The sequence below is a fragment of the Penicillium canescens genome, assembly GCF_028828765.1.
Source record: "Penicillium canescens strain IBT 15451 chromosome Unknown utg000010l_segment0_segment0, whole genome shotgun sequence".
NCBI classification, from domain to species: Eukaryota; Fungi; Ascomycota; class Eurotiomycetes; order Eurotiales; family Aspergillaceae; genus Penicillium; species Penicillium canescens.
The window spans coordinates 1,741,324-1,757,421 of record NW_026703972.1 but is presented as its reverse complement, the minus strand read 5'-3'; the positions used below and the strand labels follow the sequence as shown (position 1 = coordinate 1,757,421).

General features: G+C 49.2%; 3 protein-coding genes across 3 annotated transcripts; 2 read left to right on the top strand and 1 right to left on the bottom strand.

Moving 5' to 3' along the window:
- N7446_012367 (uncharacterized protein) lies at positions 1 to 393 on the top strand (the record flags this gene model as incomplete). The annotated part of the gene is made up of 2 exons (XM_058521109.1): positions 1 to 32; positions 90 to 393. The coding sequence occupies 2 exons, from the start codon at positions 1 to 3 to the stop codon at positions 391 to 393; spliced, it is 336 nt and encodes a 111-aa protein (XP_058366475.1).
- Positions 394 to 12,533: 12,140 nt separating this feature from the next.
- N7446_012366 (uncharacterized protein) lies at positions 12,534 to 13,732 on the top strand. The gene is made up of 3 exons (XM_058521108.1): positions 12,534 to 12,900; positions 12,973 to 13,361; positions 13,417 to 13,732. Exons 1-3 carry the CDS (start codon positions 12,649 to 12,651, stop codon positions 13,706 to 13,708), a joined length of 933 nt encoding a protein of 310 aa, XP_058366474.1. The 5' UTR covers positions 12,534 to 12,648; the 3' UTR covers positions 13,709 to 13,732.
- A 476-nt stretch (positions 13,733 to 14,208) lies between these two features.
- Positions 14,209 to 15,980, bottom strand: N7446_012365 (Glycerophosphodiester transporter GIT2; the record flags this gene model as incomplete). The annotated part of the gene is made up of 6 exons (XM_058521107.1): positions 14,209 to 14,304; positions 14,376 to 14,643; positions 14,708 to 15,018; positions 15,077 to 15,095; positions 15,155 to 15,753; positions 15,822 to 15,980. 6 exons carry the CDS (start codon positions 15,978 to 15,980, stop codon positions 14,209 to 14,211), a joined length of 1,452 nt encoding a protein of 483 aa, XP_058366473.1.
- Between the last annotated feature and the right edge of the window lie 118 nt (positions 15,981 to 16,098).

Genomic DNA, 16,098 nt, shown 5'->3' with positions numbered 1-16,098 from the left:
ATGGCTAGCGGGTCCGTTGCTGAGCTCATGACGTATGTTAAGCACCTTTTCCTGAGACGTAATAATTACGTTAACTTAGTGTCCTCCAGGAACGAGGAGTATAAGCGGAAAGTCGAGCATTCAGTTGACCCAATTGTTGTCACCTTCCTTTCCCCTTTGGACGATAAATGCAAGGCGGTCGCTTCGAATATTAGGGAGCTAAGCGACGAGTTCACAACCGTCAAGTCTACTTTGGGAATAACTGGTATCATACTCCAGAGCGGCCATATGTGGTGCCGGTCGCTCGTTATCGGGCAACATCGTAGCCACAGTCACGTATCCTGTCGGCCCGTAGGCAGCGATGCTGGAGGAGTAGTGCATAGCCTTAAGACGCTGATGGTTGGCGAATTCTAATATGGACAGCGTTCCCATGATGTTTGAATCCCGGTGACAAGAGTACGGAGCGATGTAACTGACCTTAGCACCCAGGTGGAAGATAACACTCGCCCAGGATGCCCAGTGGCCGTATTGGGACGTGTCAAGCCCGAGTTTAGCGAGAGCAAAATCACCAGGAACTGTAATAACTTTTCGGAGGTCAAGCGAGAGCCCGTACATCGGGGCTCTGCCAGTCGGGAATTGCAGTGCGTTGTGGCCGCAGAGTCTGGCCCAGCTGGGCATCCCGTATTGGATGATATTGAAGGGAGAACAGAATAACCGGGAGGTTCATGAAACGGGCTAAGGGTGGCCAGTGGACAAAACTTTCGAAAAAGAAGCCATATTTTGTTGGTGATTTTGTATCTGCCATTACATACGTGGTAATTGCCGTTGTCTGACGTCCTTGCTACCTGCCCTTTTGCCTAGAAAATCGCCTTCTCGCGGTGCTTGCCGAACTGACATGGCAATTTCGTCCAAAGCACTCCCGTGATTCCTATCCCTTGGTAGATATAGGTCTAATACCCAACATTGTCCATTGAAATTACGCAACGAGGTTGCAGTAGCCAATTAGCCACTTGCCTGCATTTGATTAAACCGTATAATATACCCCATAGCGACGACTATTCTGCAACATGTAACGTTGAAAGTCAGCAAGCGCTAGACTGGGTGGCATCACATATTGTCCTGTTTCACCAACTGCCCTTGCCAATTCAATCTGGTACCGTGCAGGAAAGCCAAAGTCTTTCGGAAACACTCTCTCATCTGTACCCAACAAAAGTTTCTTATTCCTATCAAGCTTGTTGTCCGTGTGTTGCGACACGAAATGGCTCTCTAGCAGCTCCTTCCATTCGTCTGCTCCCGCAAGTCCGATAGAATAGACCCCAGAGCAGAACAAAAACACGAAACCGTCTTTAAATTCTTTTTCTTCCCGATGGCACATTTTCAGATACTCTTGAAGCCGCTTCAGTGACGGTTTAACGGGAAATACTGTCCAGAACGGAATCAGATTATACCTGATTGCCAACCAGGGCTCCATTAAAATGAAACTTTCAACGAGAATCGAATCGATCGGGCGGCACAGTTGCTCCTTCCATTGGCGGTCCGCATCAGCAACGAGAGGACTGACATTTTCAGGACTATCGTAGTCAAGATACGTGACCTTAAAGCCATGATCCTTTGCAAATTTGCTCGCCAGATTCTAGAATCAGAACTCGCATATTTAGGATTTATTTTCCGGAAGTCAAGTCCTAAGAGTGTGTAGTCAAACTGGTTTCGAAAATTACTGTATCCTAGAACAGACTCCACTCTAAATCAACTGTCCACGTGGAACTGTGATCTCCTTCGGGCCAATAACTTTATTGGTTGCTTCGATGGGGGAATGCCTTATTGCAAAGTGTCATCCTCTTAAGTGTTGTTCTCAAACGGCCACCGGGCGGGCACCCCTCGCTTGTTAAATATCACGCTCTCCGGGGTCATTTCATCGTTATTCCACAAGACCCAGGGCCACTGCTCGATATCCTACCAAGCCCAGAGTTAACGTTACATAGCCTTATCAAGGTGTTCTGGTTGGGTCCTCGTCCCTTCACTGACTCACGTGGAAGACAGGTCGTCGGCTGACACAATTATCCGGAGTGTCCAAAGAAAAGTCGTAAATTTTCGAAGGTAGATTCGCTTTTCTAAGGAGCTCACATATCGCGTGAACTGTCAAACTGCCTGCGTCGGGTTTTAACATATGGTTTACTTTTCTTCAGACTTACATAACTTTCTTATTTAACTATTTCCTTTTCCCCTCTTATCTTCAATTCATTTTTAGTTTATGGGTAAATTTGTGCTTTCATGCTTGTCCAATCATCACACCCTTGTTACGCGGTGCCGACTGGTCACTGTGAGTTAGAAGGTTCACGGGTTATACTTGCCTGGTTCTAACTGCAAATTCCAAGAGTATCTCGCAACCGTACCGTTGCTATGCAAAGCCTTACGTCGGGTTCGGGTCCTGTTGAGTATCTTGCAGAACGTGCCAGAAGTGCGCGCCAAGTAAGTCAATCACTAAGTATTACCACTGCGTGAATCCCCTACTTGTAGGTTGGGTTGTCTTGAGGTGAACTGTGAAGTGCAAAGTACTAAAGGTAGTAACCAAGTAACAATGTGCAATTGATCGCGAAGAACTAAATACATGATGGTAAAAGAGTGTCCTTATATATCCAGTCCTTCCTATCGGACGGTGAGCCGTCCTGTCCTGTCGTGGGATGCGTCCTATCCGCTGATGGTATTGGTCACGTGGTTGCTCGATCGGGTAGTTCGTTGTGCCGGACATTACTCAGTATATATGCGGCTATACACACAGGATATTGTCCGCCCCAAGGACACGGTGTCCTTGATCACCCTGAGCGATCACTGATCGTGGTTGTGTAAGATGTCTTTTTACACGGACCCACTTTGCTCCTGGGAGCACCTTGCCCTGAAACGAAGGAACGTAGTGAAAGGGTTTACAACCCTGCGCGAGCTGCCCGCCAACCTTTGCTGGCCTCTCACTGCCAAACTCTTCGTTTTTTTCGTTGCTAATTGGTGCTTTCTCGTGCCAAGGAATGCTCCTATTGACTGCCAATACGCTCCTTCTCGTTTGCTGCTGCGACTCTCCAGGCTCTCCTCCGATTGCTGCTCTGTCTCTCCGCGCTCTCTTCTGATTGCTGCTCACCTACTTTCCTTTCCTTCCTCCTTAGGCTTCGTGCTTCCCGAATTCGTATTCGGCCTCTGTTGCTTTTTCTCCGTGTCTAGGGATCCCGGTGTTCCCGCTCGTCTTGGAGTCGGTGTTCCGGCCTTCTCGCCTTTCTATTATGATTCCACGCTTATTTGTCCTGAGCATCCTGCAGATAGTACTATTATGCACTCATGTGCACGGTGACGTGTTCGACTTCTACTATATGAATGATCAACACGGATCTTTCTCGCTGGCCCGAACTTTTTCCTGTCGCTCCTCTCCCAGTGCGCCTTGGAACGGATGCCGTTTGCTGGTTTCAAGTCATCTCTTCTCTAATGACATCTCCTCCTGCGCAACGTTCTTTCTGCTCTGGTTGCGCCAGACCATGGCGCTCTACACAGTTTCGGTCCTGCGACAATTGCCGCAGGAGGGCTTCTCAACGGGCGGTCAGAGCCCGACAGCTTTCAGCTACTGTAGGCACGAGTAATATTTTAACTGGGCCACCTCCGCCTCTAACTTCCCCTACTGTTCCTGCCTTTTCGACGCTACATTTTTCGTGCTCTACATGTGCACGCCCCTGCCGGTCGTTGTATCATAGGACGTGTAATCGCTGCCGCCAGGCAGCTACACGGAGGACGGTAGCATCGTACCAGGTACTGGGAGTGGTCCGTCCTTCTTATCTGCTGCATTGTTGACCCTGTTCAGCACACACTGCAGCCCGTTCGAGACCTGGAACGTTTTTGCCTGCAGGAGGTTCTACTCTAAGGCCTCTGGCCCCAGTTCCACACACGCCACATCCTGTTCGTGATCCTAGAGCATCCTTGCCCGCAAGGGCATCTCCTTTGAGGCCTCTAGCACCAGCTCTCCGCATACCAAGTCCTGTTAATGACAATTCTGTACATGATACTGTAGCATACTTGCCAGAAAGGAGATCCCGTTTGCGGCCTCTGGCACCAGTTCCGCAAGCGCCGTTGGCTCCGCCTCCATCGTTCGATATTCTAAACGCTGCGCTTCGGCCCGTCCCTGTGCCATTATATTCGAGAACCGGGCCGGGACCCCAGAGAGTGCTACTTCCTGCAGGTCCTTTGCCGGTGTCCTCCCCACAGTCGCCACGGATCTCACAGGCATCTCCCATCAATATAGAGACAAGATGCTATCCGAATCCTTTACAGGCCACGGTCAACAGGGAGAGAACGGTAGATTTGGAGAGGTCGCTGGCCAATTTAAATCGAGCGGTAGGTTTCCTGCGTGCTGAGCTAGAGGCTCGTGCCGTCGCCTCCGATGCTTTTCCCCCGGATATCTCCTGTTCGCATATACGAGCATCCATAGCCAGATACGAGGATGAGATTTCTGCGGCTGCGAAGAGATGCGTCTGTTGTTCGTGCGGGGAACTTGTCTCCGACACAGATATCTACCGCGCACATAATGAGGATCCTTTGCTGCTGTCACTGTTGGGGAGTCTTGATCCCTGCGGCCGACATGGTAACACTTGGAATCTGTGCTCGTCGTGCCATGCTTCGCTCAATCGAAATATGATCCCCAAGTTCTCTGCGAAGAACCTTGTGAATGTGACTCGGTGCCAGGACTATCCGTCTGCTCTGGAAGGCCTCACTCTGATAGAAGAATGTCTCATTGCAAAGTGCCATCTTCTCGGTGTCGTTTTCAAACTGCGACCAGGTGGCCGCTCCTCGCCAATCAACTACCGTGCTCTCCGTGGCCATTTCATTGTCATCCCACAGGACCCAGAACCACTTCTCGAGATCCTACCGAGCCCGGAGTTGACATTACATAGTCTGATCAAGGTGTTCTGGTTGGGTCGTCGACCTCCCGTAGATTCGGACCTGATTCAATTCCTACTCGTGCGGAAGGCGAAGGTTCTGGCAGCCTTGGAGTACCTTGTCCAACATAACCACCTCTACCGTAACACCATAATTAACCGTCCCATGATCGATGACTGGGGCGATGACTTTATCCCGCCGGACCTGCGGGATACCATCATCTATCTCGACGAGCCGGATCACCACGAGCGCGAAGGTTACACGGTAAATCTACAGACAGGGAACTACGAGAACGATCTTCAGGCTGCCCAGGATAGTGCATTCGACGCGAGTGGCGGTAGCCCTTTCAATACCGGCTCTGTCGCCACGGACATAAACGGAGAACGTCAAGACCTGGATCGCCGCGTTTTGGACGCATTGTTCACCGTCCTTACGAACCAACCGGCCCCGTCGAGTGAGAGTACCTCAGCCAGAGAACGTGCAAGAGGCACACGGCCCCTTGGTCATCGAAAGATACCATTAATTTCTTACACAATCCGTGGCCAAACCACCCTGGTAAATCACTGGACGGACCCTCGTTACTTTACTGCCGCGTTTCCAACCTTGTTTCCGAGAGGCATTGGGGGCCATCTCGATGAACGAACTGTCCCGGTGTCAATTGGAGCGTTTGCCGAGTGGGCTTTGCGTCACCACAGTAGAAGGTGCGTGGCTTTCTTTGGAAAAAAAAAAGAAAAAAAAAAAAAATTCTATAGATACTGATCTTTGTCTCTCCTTATTCCTGTAGGTTCGCACGCCACAAAACGTTCATGTACCTGCTGTATGATGTGATCCAACTCCGAAAATCCTCGCTAGGGAACGCATTCCTCATTAAACGGCAGAACTGGCAGTCGGCAGTGGACGACATCGCCTCTCTAACAGTGACCCAACTCCAGAATGCAGCGAAGACCATCGAAAGCGGCCAGAAGATTGAGGATCCGGTCATCCGACGACTGCTGCGAAATATCGAGACTGTCGGGATGCAAGTCCCGGGATCCTTCGCCCAGAAACTAAGAATGCGTTCTGAAATTCGAGGACTGATTACACGGTACGGTATGCCAGCTTTCTGGATCACTATCAACCCCTCTGACCTACGTAATCCTTTGGTCCTGATCCTGGCTGGCGTAGAGTACTCTGGGAACAACTTGGCTGCGGCAAATGCCGCTATCCGTGAGGCCGCCGTTACCTCTAATCCGGTGGCAGTCGCTGAGTTTTTCCATCAAGTCTGTAAAGCCGTTCTGGGCGGCCTTTTCGCTACTAATACTGACCGGATCGGTATCCTTGGCGATCTCTCGAACCATTTCGCTGTTGTCGAGACGAATGGTCGAGGCATGTTACATCTCCACGGATTAGCATGGGCGCGAGGAAACCTGGCTTTCACTACTTTGCGAGATCGGCTCCTCCAGGATAGCGACTTTGCGGCTCGCATGATTCGCTACTTAGAGTCAATCATTACCCAAGGCGTTGATGAGAGTATTTTGCAAGACCCTGAAGTGAACCTTCCCGGCATGCCACCGTCGGCCAAAGATTTTGAATCCGATGACGACTTCCATCTTCGACTATCGTATGACAGCAATTGTGTCGCTCGTAAAACACAAGTCCATTCGAAACACCATCTCGCCACATGCTTCAAGTACCGGCAAACAGGTCCCGGAAAGAATGCTTGTCGATTTGGCATGCCTCGAGATCTGGTCCCTGCCTCTAAGGTAGATGATTTTGGACTGATTCACCTCGCTCGAAACCATGCCTGGATAAACCCGTGGAACCCCGCCATTGCTAGTTGTGTTCGTTCTAATCAAGACATCTCCTGGATTCCGACAGTCTCCAAGTCTTTGTCGCTGATCTATTACATCACCAACTACGCCACGAAAGATGACGTCTCTCCCTGGCAGATGGTTGCCAAGGCGGCTTTGTTGAAGCAATCTATTGAGAATGCAAAGGTTGCTGAGCCACCAACAGCGACAGATCTCCGACTTCGAGAAAAAGGTGTCAATAATTTTGCACTACGCTGCTTTAATGCCCTCTCTCATGACCGAGAGATCAGTGGTGTGCAGGTCGCTAGCGTCTTGCTTCAGCTACCAACCTATTACACGATCAGCTACAACTTCGTCCGTATCAACCTCTGGTGGCTAAGGCGTTATATTCGGGCAATCATTCAGCCAGATAACCTTGAAAGCGGCCCCTCTTCTGATCCCATGGCAGAAGAACCTTGCACATATGAAACGGGCGACACCGGCCCCGTAAGCATCTTTGACAATTATAAGTGGCGTGGACCGCACCTGGCTCCTCTTTCATTATTTGAATACTGCATGCTTGTAAAGACTAAGAATATACGCGACGCTGTTGCGAATGACGTGGACTTCGAACCAACCCATCCTAGATATGGCACGCATGTACAGCACTTGGCGCGCACAACGTCCCAGGTGGCCGCCGTGACTTTCAATGGACAGCTAACGGAGTTCCAGGCCGCAGAAGACGCGATTCCGGGAGGCCATCCGAAAACGACTGCGATTATAAATGACATGGCTGAGATATTACTGGGCCTTTTTGTTCCCTGGGATCACTTGGTTGATCTCTTCCGCCGGCATGCGACAAAGCGGGACGCCCATGTTCAAGTATGGGCGGCCGTTGAACCAACCCTCCCATTTCACAATCGGGGATTTGCAAGAAACATCGAGTTGCTGCGGAAGTCTAAGGAAGACTGCCAAGCCGATGCAAGCTTGTGGAAGTCGGCGAATGGCGCAGCTGATTCATTTCACCATGACGTTGACGGATTTGAGCCGCCAAATTTTGCTTCTGATGGCGACGAGAACGATGAATGCTTTCAACTGCAGGATGAGACTTTTAACACCGAGACGTTGATCGCCGCCTATCACTCCATCAGGAAAGCATGGCATCGAGAGACGCTGGTCACTGGACGCCGGATTCCTCCCTTGCTCCGCGCCATAACCCCAGTGCGAAGCTTGCTACTACAGAGCCTCCGGCCGCTGGATATCTTTCATACTCCTGCATACGAAACATCTGGCCTAAAGTACCTCCCACCATCCACTTTACAAGCGTGGGAGGTTCACCTGAAAAGTTTCGCCAATCTTGATCATGGGCAAAGCACAGATCGTAATGCCACCAGCTCTAACTTCGCACTCGACGATTTCGACATCCAGATTGAAGATGGCATCTTGGAACCTACACTGGTTGGCTCATACACGGTCCCTGCTATGGATGACCTCCAGTCCCGGGTTGACCAGAGTCCCACTGGCGCCTCTCTGGCGTCCCTGGTCGTTGAAGTGATTCCCCTAAATCAGAAACAGCTAATGGTCGTGGAGAGGGTGCTATCTGAAGCTTTGGCCTGGGCGGACCATCCTTATGACTCAGCGCAACGCAAACAGACCCTCCTGTATGTCGGGGGTGAAGGGGGCACGGGTAAGAGCCAGATCATCAAGGCAATTGATGCCGGTATGAACCTTATCGGACGAAAACACGAGGTAATCCTCATGGCCCCAACGGGTGCAGCGGCCGATAACATTGGCGGGAATACGTACCACACATCTTTAGGGATCTCTATCGACCGCTCACGGGGAACTGCGATGACATCTCGAGTTAGACGACTCTGGTCTCGCAAGACCATCATGTTCGTGGACGAAGTAAGCATGATGGATCTGACCATGATCAAAGTCATTGATAATCACTGCAAGATCGCCAAATCCCTCGATAGATCCTCCACTGATCTTTTCGGTGGGCTTCCTGTCGTCATCTTCATCGGTGACTTTTTCCAGTTTCCACCTGTTCGGGGACCGGCCCTATGGAAGGAGCCTAGAAGGGGTAGAGATGAGGATGAGAACGGTCGGCTCCTCTGGCATCAGTTCAAACAGGTAATCATCTTGGATGAGCAAATGAGACAATCAGAAGATGCTCCGTTTCGTGATCTCCTTTCACGAGCGAGGACAGGAACTTTGACAGAAGCCGATCGAGCCTTTCTTAACAGCAAAACTATCACGTCCCTGGTCAGCCCGCTGTTGGAAGACGCCACCACTGTCGTGAAGTTAAACTCTCTGCGTCACCAGGTAAACCGCGTTCGAATTGAGCAATTCGCGCGGACCCGGTGTCAGAATGTATATGTCTTTCCTGCGCTTCATACGCGGACCAGGTCTACTGGTCCTATCAACCTGCGGCTTCGTGCAGACGACTTGCTCCAGCAACCGGACCAAGGAACCAAAATCCCTTTTCCCGGACTCTTTCTCTACACCCCAAATATGCCTGCCGTTGTACTGACCAACATCTGCACCCTGCTCGGCCTGGTTAATGGCGCAGCGGGGACTGCTGTAGGAGTCGTGTTAGATCCGGCCGGTATGTTGATCTTTCGTAAACAGTGATGAAACCATCCTCTTGACACCTCCCCACTAGCTGAATTCTTTGAAATCGACGACCTCTATATCATGTGCACCAAGCCACCTGCCTGCATTTTATTCAAACCAGACAGACCAAGACCCACTGCATTTCAAGACCTTGAACCTTCCATCGTGCCAGTCTTTCCATTAGAGCGATCTATCACTATGAAGGGCTATTCGGTCCGAAGAAAGCAGGTTCCCATGTGCCCAGCGTTCTGCCTCACCGACTACAAAGTTCAAGGCTCGACTCTTGCAGCTGCGATCCTAGACCTTAAAGATGACCCCACCATCCGGGGGCAAGATCGCCATCGGAAGTATTGCTCGCTATATGTGCAGCTATCCCGGCTTCGATCCTCCAAAGGACTTCATCTTCTGCAGAAACTCGAAATAGAAGACCTTCGATTCGGACCCGATCCTCGGCTGTTGACTGAAATGCAAAGACTTCAAGAGCTCGAGAAGGAAACGATTGCTGCATGGCAGGGAAATTGAAACATACAAGCAACTCTTCACTAAAGGGTCCTTTTGCAGATATATTCTATTCTGCATCGATACTCATCCAATCACACGTTACGCCACAGGACAACGTGAGGTGGCTTGCATACAATTAGCGTATCCTAGCGAACGTTCGTGTAACTTTCCGGCACCTTACCAAATCCAAACTTTCAATGTTCATGACATCTGTAAATTCTTCCTCATTTCCCCCGGTTTCGTTTCAGGGCCACAGCGTGCGGTAGCGCGCGTCACCAGTTTCTATGTGATCTTGCTCCTGGGAAGCATATGTGTAATGCTTCCTATTGGTTGCACGTGACTCCTGCAGGTGTCGTCTTTCTTGCGGGTTTGGTTGGCTGTCGTTATCCCCCGCGGGTTTCTGACGGTCTGCCTCGTAACAACCCTACGCCACACTTTGCTACGTCACTCGGTATGTATATAATTAGCTGGTCCTACGTTAGCGGACATCCGTGTGAACCTTTCCGGTGCGTTATCAAAACTAATAGTTCAATATGCGACAGCGCGCGTCACCAGTTTACAAACCACGATCAGCAGCTAACCTGGATAGAGACTAATGTATTTTATGATAGGGTTGGAAAATTACTTTCTGAGTGAACGCGGGGGAATCTGATTTCGAATATGGCAGTAAAGGAAAAGGAATAAGGTAAAAATTGATATAGAAAATTTGAATCCCCATAGCCAAGCTAGATTCATCTTCAGCTAAGCTTGCAGAAACTGTCCGCTAATCCTCCTAGGCCTTGGTGCCGCTTAAAATAATGTGGCTGCTCCGTATACTGTAATGAAACTATTGAGTTTAAACACGTGAGCTCACCACCCTGAATTTTTCGACTCCGCTGTGTACTTATCTTTGTCTTTTATAAGTCAATTTCCACACGGAGGGCGGCCTTTTAACGAGTTGGTTATGCATGTTGCTCTGGTTGGGCCAGGCGCAAAAAGCGTTCTGCAACACGCCGTAATATCGTTTTGTGATACCGGAGCTGCCACAACAGTAATAGGGACTAGTGAAATCACTAGTTCAAAAAGGATCCATTTGTTGAGAATATTCATGTTGTTAATATAGAATTCTCACGTATCAAGGCAACTAAATTCATGGATTAGAAGCAGAAGGAGAGCATAACTTTATAGTTATTAGCATTTTTATAAAGTTCATTCACTAGGTGGCAACTATTATAATGAGTGGCAAAACCTGTAGTGTAGAACATCTAGTATTGACGTCAGTGTACTATAATATGATGTTAAGGGCTCTAGACACTGCCTGACACGGAAAGGGGCATATGAACCAAAATTGTACATATTGTCTACCCTTCCCAGTAAATAATCTCATTTCTAACTCACAATAATATATCGAGGGGCAAAGCCTTACGGTATTCGTATCCAAAACTATTAAGGCGATTTTTTTTTTCGACTTTTTGCCATAATTCTCATTTATGAAGCTGCCCATAAATGAGGGACAAAATGGAAAGTGACTTTCAATAAGATGAGGAACCGCGGTTGATAGAAACGCTGGGCGAATCTCGCCCAAGGTTGCGGTTGCATATGATCGACATACGTAATACCGTGTACCCGAAACTAGCGGCGGTCATCGGGTTCCGATGATACAGTGACGCAGCAAATGTTTTAACACCCTTGGACAGACCGCTTTTGAGACCGCCTATTGTAGACCGAAGAGCAAGTTTATGATATCTTACTTTTTAAACATTCTTGTTTCAGTAGGTGTTTTTCATAGAAGGTATGGTTCATTCAATACACAAAAGCCAAGTGTTTTATTAAGAAACCAGTAAAGAGTGTTGAAAAAATCGAATTTTTGACTGGCAGAAACTAAAAAATCAGAGGGGTGTTAAAACTAGTACTAGAGCAGTCACCGTAGTTCGCGTCACAATTATGCCACAGTAGTTGTTGGTTGAGCCGCTAAGACGGAGCAGAAACAGTCAGTTACCATAGGTCAAAGTGTACAGCGGCATTTTGGCTCATGTGCCCATGTCTGTACCTTCATCACTGGGCAGCTGCGCCAGTGTCCGTACATATTATAAACGGGATGTATTTGTCCATGTATGTTGAGCCAGCCGAAGGGGGTTCTCTCTCTGGTGTATCGTGGGCACTATGTGATGCAGACCAAATTCTGTAACGAACCTCCCGAATATAAAGGTACGTGGGAAACCTTCATCAACCGTAGAGTTTTCTTATCCGAATGCGCTGCGCGAGGAACCAAGCGTTCTTGTCTTCAACGGACATGAGGCCGCCCTGACACAACAAAAAGCCTATCAAAACTACCTTGGACGAGACGAGGTCCAATACAGCCTTCCAGAATTAAAAGCCCCTTCCTCGCAACGGTACCACCTAAGACAAAATGACATGTTAGCAGTCCGCGGCCCGGGTATTCCTTAATATCGACAATAGCAATTGAATGGCTAGGTTTCGCTTAGATTAGAATTTCTCTATTGCTAAATCCACGAGTACCTACAGATCATGACTTAATGCGCTAAGGTCGGCTTTACCGGAAACTGCACAGTCCAAATTCTGTGATGCATCGGTTCGGGAGTTTTTGTGGGGTTGGGGCGGGGGGAGTGTGGAGAGTGGAAGCTTGGTATAACCCTTGCCTGTTTGGGCCTATTAGGCCTAGGATAACCCTGTACCCCTGAGCATAATCTAACGTATTTGCAATACTCCGTACAGCCCACGATCCCCATCGGGTCTTCAATTTTTCTTTTTCCTTTTTTCCTTCTTTTTCCCCCCTTCTTTTATTCCTTTTCCTTTTCTTTTTACTTTTGGTTTTTTTGTTACTCTTACCCGTTCGCGGTGTCTCACGTCCGTGTACTCTGTACTCCATATGTTTCCTACCCGTGGCCGCTTATCATTCAATACATGTCGCTCCGGCATTGATATTTTTACCGCCTTGGATCCCCCTTTCTCGCACCCATCCTTCCTACAAATGTTTTGCTTTCAGAGTATCTCCTTCATGATCTCAAAGCACCCAATTCTCAGTACACAAGCACCTCAAATGTCTTATCTACCGCCAGGATGGACCCTGGAGCGACTTCAAACCGCAACAGTCGATGATCTGCGCCAAATACCGGAAGATGTAATGCAAACATTTAATATTTCTCCTGCCAAAAACAAGAGAAATAAATTGCTAATTCTCTGAGTCATTTAGAGACTCCATAAGATTGACGACAATTTATTTCCCATCGAGAATGTTCCAGTCCGGTTAGTCATTGGCCGCGCAATTCATAACGAACACCGACGAAAAGTACGCGCGGAGCGCGGCCTGCCACCTGCCCCCAGCATGCCGCTTTTTGAAAAGAATGATGATCCAGCAGTGAAGGCAGTAGAAAGAGGAGGATTCGACGACTTTGGGTCTATCGTGTTTCGAACCGATTACTCAGACGAACAACGCTGGGAGCAGTGGCATAAAGAGTTCCACCGCATAATAGACGCCTCCATGGAGGGCGCTAGCGGGGGAAGGAAAATCGAAGATAAATGCTTCATTCCAACCTACGAGGATGAGGATATGGCTGATGCCACTCATAAACAGATCCTGCAGTAAGACCATATTCCTATCCTTTGCAGCTCTGGATTTTACTGATTATCGCGATAGGGCATACTATGAGTACCAAGAGACTGAAGGTGTCCTCCCGGGACTTGACATTGGTATGTGCGTGGTTGTAGATTCAGCTGTCATAGACTCTATAACAACGGATAAGCCGTGGATATATGTATTGGACCTGTCATTCCATCATGAGAGTCAGCTCGCAGATGGAGAATATCCAGGCTACTTCCGAGTTGCCGTGGAGTCCCTTATCACGGAACTTTACCCAATGCTCACAGCGATGACACCGTCGGAGCTTTGGCCTTCGGATAACAGAATATGGGAGTCAGCCGTTGAGTAGATTGCTTCGAGGGAACGCGTCTAGGGAAAGTGCCTTACATGTTAGATAATAAGTGACGATAGATCGTATCACGAGTTTTATCGCTATACTTTTTAACTTCCAAACATCAAAGCCAATCCATCCAAACCACCCAAACATCCAAACCTCCCTCGAATACCGAGTCTCTCCTCTCAGTTGGACATAATGTGTGTGCACATGCGATGTGTCACAGCTGGCTCTTTCTTCTTCAGACACCTCAACAATGCATCTAAGGATATCTCCTTCCCTCATGCATTGTTACCTGATCTTTCACGTGATCTCATGTCCCTAATCGTCTCAATCGTCACAACAGTACAGTAATTATCAAGGCAAATAATTGTCACAGTTCCAGAGCTTCAATAGTGACGAATATAGTTACAGTCTGTAGCACCTTTGTCCTAGCCTTCCTATACTATCGACTGATTCAAACATTCGAATATGGATAGTTTAGCTACCAGATGTCAATAGGGTCTATTGCCATGCTATATTTCCTCGGTGCGTTGTCCAAGAGTAGAAGTATCATATCCATGGGCTCCCAGATATTCACGGAATTCGCGATCGTGCTTGGTGATAGTATCCTAACGAACGCGTCAGTCACTGAGGCCAGTATACAAATCCATCGACTATTGAGAGACATGTGTAAACTCACCTGTCCGATATGGGGTAAGCCGAAGTACGTAATAACCGATGCGAAAATGCAAAGGGAACTGGCAACAAAGAATGGATTCTGGCCAGCGGCAATAGGGTTAGGGTTGTCCTGGAGGAGAGGGAACACATAGGTGCCGACGAAGGCGCCAGTTTTACCAATGGCGGCAGCGATAGCGTAGTACTGGCCTCTGACAGCGGTTGCGCTAGACTTCGAAGCGAGGAGGCCGATATTGTCGCCAGGGCCAAGTTCACCTAGAGAGAGGAAAATACTAGACTTGTCAGTCTTATCATTCCGTGAAGAAGCATACACGTGAGCACTGATGGTGAACTTACCCATAGACAACAACAAACCCAGCGACGTTCTTAGGAAGCGACAAGAATTCGTAGCAGCCAGACATGATAAAGCCAACCACGGCCTGAGCAGTCATGCCGAGAATCAAGCACATGCGCGGGCCAATCCAATCACTGACGAATGCGCCCAACAGCGAGCCAGGCAGATAGAAGAGGTTAACCACAACATTCCAGCCAAAAGTCTGCCACAGAGGAGTGCTGGTTCCGAGGATGTTCGCCAGCCAGACGGAGGAGTAGGTTCCAAAGGCAAAGACGGAGAAATCGTAGATGAACCAGACGAGAGATACAACGAGCTGCAATTTGTTAGAGTCAAGGCGAATGGGGATTTATAATGGAGAGATGATCGCCTACTAGATTCTTCCAGTGATACCTACGATGGACGGATCGTTAGCGGATTGTTCTTCGTCAAAAGGCGAAGAGTTGACTTACTTGATGATCAGACCGTACGGGAACCGGTGCATGCGCTCCCGGTTGAACTCCTCGGGCTCTTGGAGTTTCAGACGGAGGTAGACCAGACTGAGTGGCGGAAGAACACCCAGACCCAGGGCAAAGCGCCACGGGGCCTCGAGACGGTCCTCTCCAAAGATCAGAACAAGAACCATGGGCACGAACGCGGCCACAACGAAGCCAAAGTCGATGATGAAGTCGGTGAAAAAGATGAACCAACGGTTGCGATGGCCCTCCTTCAGTTCGCCTGTGCCTTCCGCCGCAGCAACAGAGCCTGCAGGGTATTCACCGCCGATACCAATACCCATCAAGAAACGATAGGCTGTCAGAGCAGCGAAGAGACCGGTCGGGCTCCCGTTAGCACCATACGAGCCGGCGCTGAGCGCAGCAAAGAGAATGACCAGTACGGTAGACGCCATCAGAGACCACTTGCGTGACCAGTAGTCACTGGTAATACCGAAGATCAGCATGCCGACTACCTCGCCAACGAAGACGAGGGAGGAGACATTGCGGAGGGCGGGCGAATTCTTGTAGCTGTCGGGATAAATTCGGGACAACATGGTATTGACAGATCCAATAACCTGTGACGATGAGCTGTCAGATTCTTTTCTCCCAGCAACGGGTCTCGAGGGATTTCAGTGCAACACACGCCATTGAGATAACCATCGGAAAAGAGACCAGCACCGCAAGCAATGACGGGCCAGCTCCGTTCCCAGCGAGACTTGGGCACAGCATCGAGAGGTACCTGCAGCTCCTCGTGGGTCAGGTCGGCGACCTTTTCAGTCTTTTCGGCATCGGTAGCAGCCATGTTGCGTATCAAGTTCGGATAGAAACACCGCTAGCGACGTCAGAAGACCGGACAACTCGAGAAGGCCCTTCACGACATTTCAGGGGCCACATAATCTTTAAATACGCTCGAATGACCC